Genomic DNA, 2,844 nt, shown 5'->3' on the forward strand with positions numbered 1-2,844 from the left:
GTCCTGCACCCAGGATCCCAACTATCTACCATTACTGACATCTTAAACTCTTTGAAGTCGTGTAACGGTATCAACCAGAAGCTGAAACTTGAAGTCATTAAATTTAGGGGTTAGAAATGTCTCAAAAGTGATCAAGACAGTGGTATACCACTAACATTTTATTAGTTGATCCATTTCGAGTATCTTTTATAGGAACCGAGATAATTGCCCAATAAATAAAACAACAGATAATGCGCCTTCGGCGTGATTCAACCTAGTTTTTACTCGTTCGTCCTTAGTTTTTCAGTTTTTTTAATGGGTTACGTAGATCTACTTTTGATTTTCGAGGTTTTTGAAATTTTTCACATTTTACGCAATAAATCTTTAAATTGATCAATATTAGGTCACGCCCCCTACCTCTGTCCACGGTGAAAAAATTCCACGTATTGAAGAAAAAACAATCCTTTGGGAAATCCCATTTTTTAAATTAGTTTGATAATTTTCACTAGCACTATTTGACTTCCCTGAAGCTCCCTGCGTACGCTGTTTATTGTTTCATTTGCTTTTTTCGGGAGTACGATGAATTCAAACTTTCGCGAAATCGAACTGTCCCCAAATCGAACTCGATCGAATCATAACTGTACCTTTTTCTAACACGCCCACAACAGAACAAGAACGGAATCGAACTGCTATAAATTCGAACTGTGCGGTGTCGAACTGTCCCGGATTGGAACTCTGTTAGCAACAGGGCGCGCTTGCTTTTTTAAAATTATTTTTGTCAACAAATTTTGCATGTTTTCTCCAGAAAATAACTTTTTTCACTTATTTTGGATATTTTGCGAATTTCTCTTCCCGTTTCGAGAATATAAACTTTACAGAAAATGGCTTCTCGTAAAAACAAGCCGATCGTTCAAGTTCAAGGATATGCAATGCGTTTCAAAAAAATGAACAAAAATGGAACAGAGCTTTTTTACTGTGTCGAGCGGTAAAAAATTGCAGCATTACTATAAAACAATATTTTTTCCAGAGAAAGACGAGCTCGATGTGATGCAGCTTATCATTTCGACAGAATGAACAACACGTTCACTGTTAAAAATCAGCATGCGAGACACGACGAGGATTTTGTCAGAAGTGAAGTTAGTAGTGAAGTTAGCATACAAAGATGGATTGGAAAGAGTTGAAACTAAATCCGAATTTCCAGGTCTGTTTCTACTCTTGAACACCTAAATTGATTTTTTACTACACTTCAGGTGAATCGAAACAGAAAACTCACCAACGCATTGAAGGACGGGAGACTCATCAAGACGCTAATAAATCAGCCAATCCCGCCAATTATGCCTTTGACTGGTCTTAATTTATTAGACACCATCTTCGACGCCCATTCTGTTTAAAAGTCATGAATTCTTTCTTTTTTAAACACATATTTTCTATTTTCAAATTGTTTTTTCCTCACTGTATTCAAATAAAAATGCTTTTTTTTGTTGTAAAAATGATTTTTTTCTGGAGAAAACTTGAAATTTTCAAAGGTAATGCAAGCGCGCTCTGTTGCTAACAGAGTTCCAATTCGGGACAGTTCGACACCGAATCAGTTCGAGTTGGAACAGTTCGATTCCGTTCTTGTTCTGTTCTGGGCGTGTTCGAAAAAGGGACAGTTCTAATTCGAACGAGTTCGATTTCGGGACAGTTCGATTTCGCGAAAGTTCGAATTCATCGTACTCCCCTTTTTTCTTTCGATTGTTCGGATGCGAAAAAAGTTACAAAAGGCCCTCACGGTCGCCATGTTTGGTGGTTCATAGCTAGGTGAATTCATTTTCACTGAACGTTCCCCCTTTTGCAAAAGACTCAATCTAAGAAAAAAAACAAATGAACAAAAACAATAAATAGCGATCGTATAGCTTTTTAGCAGTGAAAAAGAACTATTGAAAATTAGAAAACTGTCTCCTCGGAGACAGGGGTTTTGTGTTGGTGTTTTCCCCCAGTGAAAACCCATTTTCCCTTTCATGTACTGAGCCTCTACGTGGCGAAAGGGATCAACAGACGAAAGTCTGGCTAATCAGTACACTTTTGTAACTTGTCATTTTTCATAATTTTTGTTGATATGTTCAGGAATATCTATGTTTGAAATTTCTCTTGTCAATAAATCCATTTTTTTACATCTTCCATTTCATTTCTCTTTCCCAAGCTCGTTTCCAAGAAGGAGGAATCAAAATTGGACGCTGGAGGTCGTGATCTACTGATTTTTGAAGTGGACGTATAAACTTGCAACGGTTGCGAAAGGCATATTTTCAGACTTTTCAGATAACTCTGGTAGTTTTCAAGGTTTCATTACAAAAATTGTCCACTCGATGTAATGTGTTGTGCCAAATCCGATTTTTAAAAAATTAGGCCGATACCTCTAACAGCTCTCAAGTTATAACCCTAAACATAGGTGGGCGTAAGAACCTGCAACGCACTGTAAGAGATATCTTTTTTCGTCTGTTACTCGTCGATTTTTCTATTATTTTCGCTGAAAAATCTGAAAAAAGTTTTTAGGTTACAGTAGTTGTTGTTGTGGGACATTCGGCCACGGCCACTGGAGTTTCTCTTCCACTGCTCCAATTTCTTGTACCAGAATAATATATTTTATAACTTACACACATCTTTCAGCATCCGACATATGATGAGATTCGGAACATGATAATCTACCATCTGCTAGCCTGAACATAAATTTTCTACATAGTGAATACGTTTTGAATTTTCTCGACTTTGGTGGCAAAAAAAGAAACTACAGTAATCCATATCTAGAGAGCACATCAACTGGGAGGATAAAAAATGCGGAGTCGGGGGCGGAGCCTAATTTGCAACCCTGGCACGGTTTTTCATGAT

General features: G+C 37.4%; 2 protein-coding genes across 2 annotated transcripts in view; one reads left to right on the forward strand and one right to left on the reverse strand.

Annotated features, from left to right (window-relative positions):
- Positions 1–860: 860 nt before the first annotated feature.
- Positions 861–1,370, forward strand: CBG12206 (the record flags this gene model as incomplete). The annotated part of the gene is made up of 3 exons (XM_002639807.1): positions 861–964; positions 1,007–1,115; positions 1,230–1,370. 3 exons carry the CDS (start codon positions 861–863, stop codon positions 1,368–1,370), a joined length of 354 nt encoding a protein of 117 aa, XP_002639853.1.
- A 129-nt stretch (positions 1,371–1,499) lies between these two features.
- The window catches only part of CBG25304, a gene marked incomplete at both ends in the record, with an annotated part of 2,043 nt that continues 698 nt past the window's right edge, over positions 1,500–2,844 (reverse strand). Inside the window, 2 exons of the mRNA XM_045238510.1 lie at positions 1,500–1,706; positions 2,197–2,209. Coding sequence (XP_045099265.1) covers positions 1,500–1,706; positions 2,197–2,209 — 220 coding nt within the window. The remainder of the gene's footprint in view (positions 1,707–2,196; positions 2,210–2,844) is intronic.

Source organism: Caenorhabditis briggsae (genome assembly GCF_000004555.2).
Source record: "Caenorhabditis briggsae complete genome, chrI, whole genome shotgun sequence".
In the NCBI taxonomy this organism is placed as follows: domain Eukaryota; kingdom Metazoa; phylum Nematoda; class Chromadorea; order Rhabditida; family Rhabditidae; genus Caenorhabditis; species Caenorhabditis briggsae.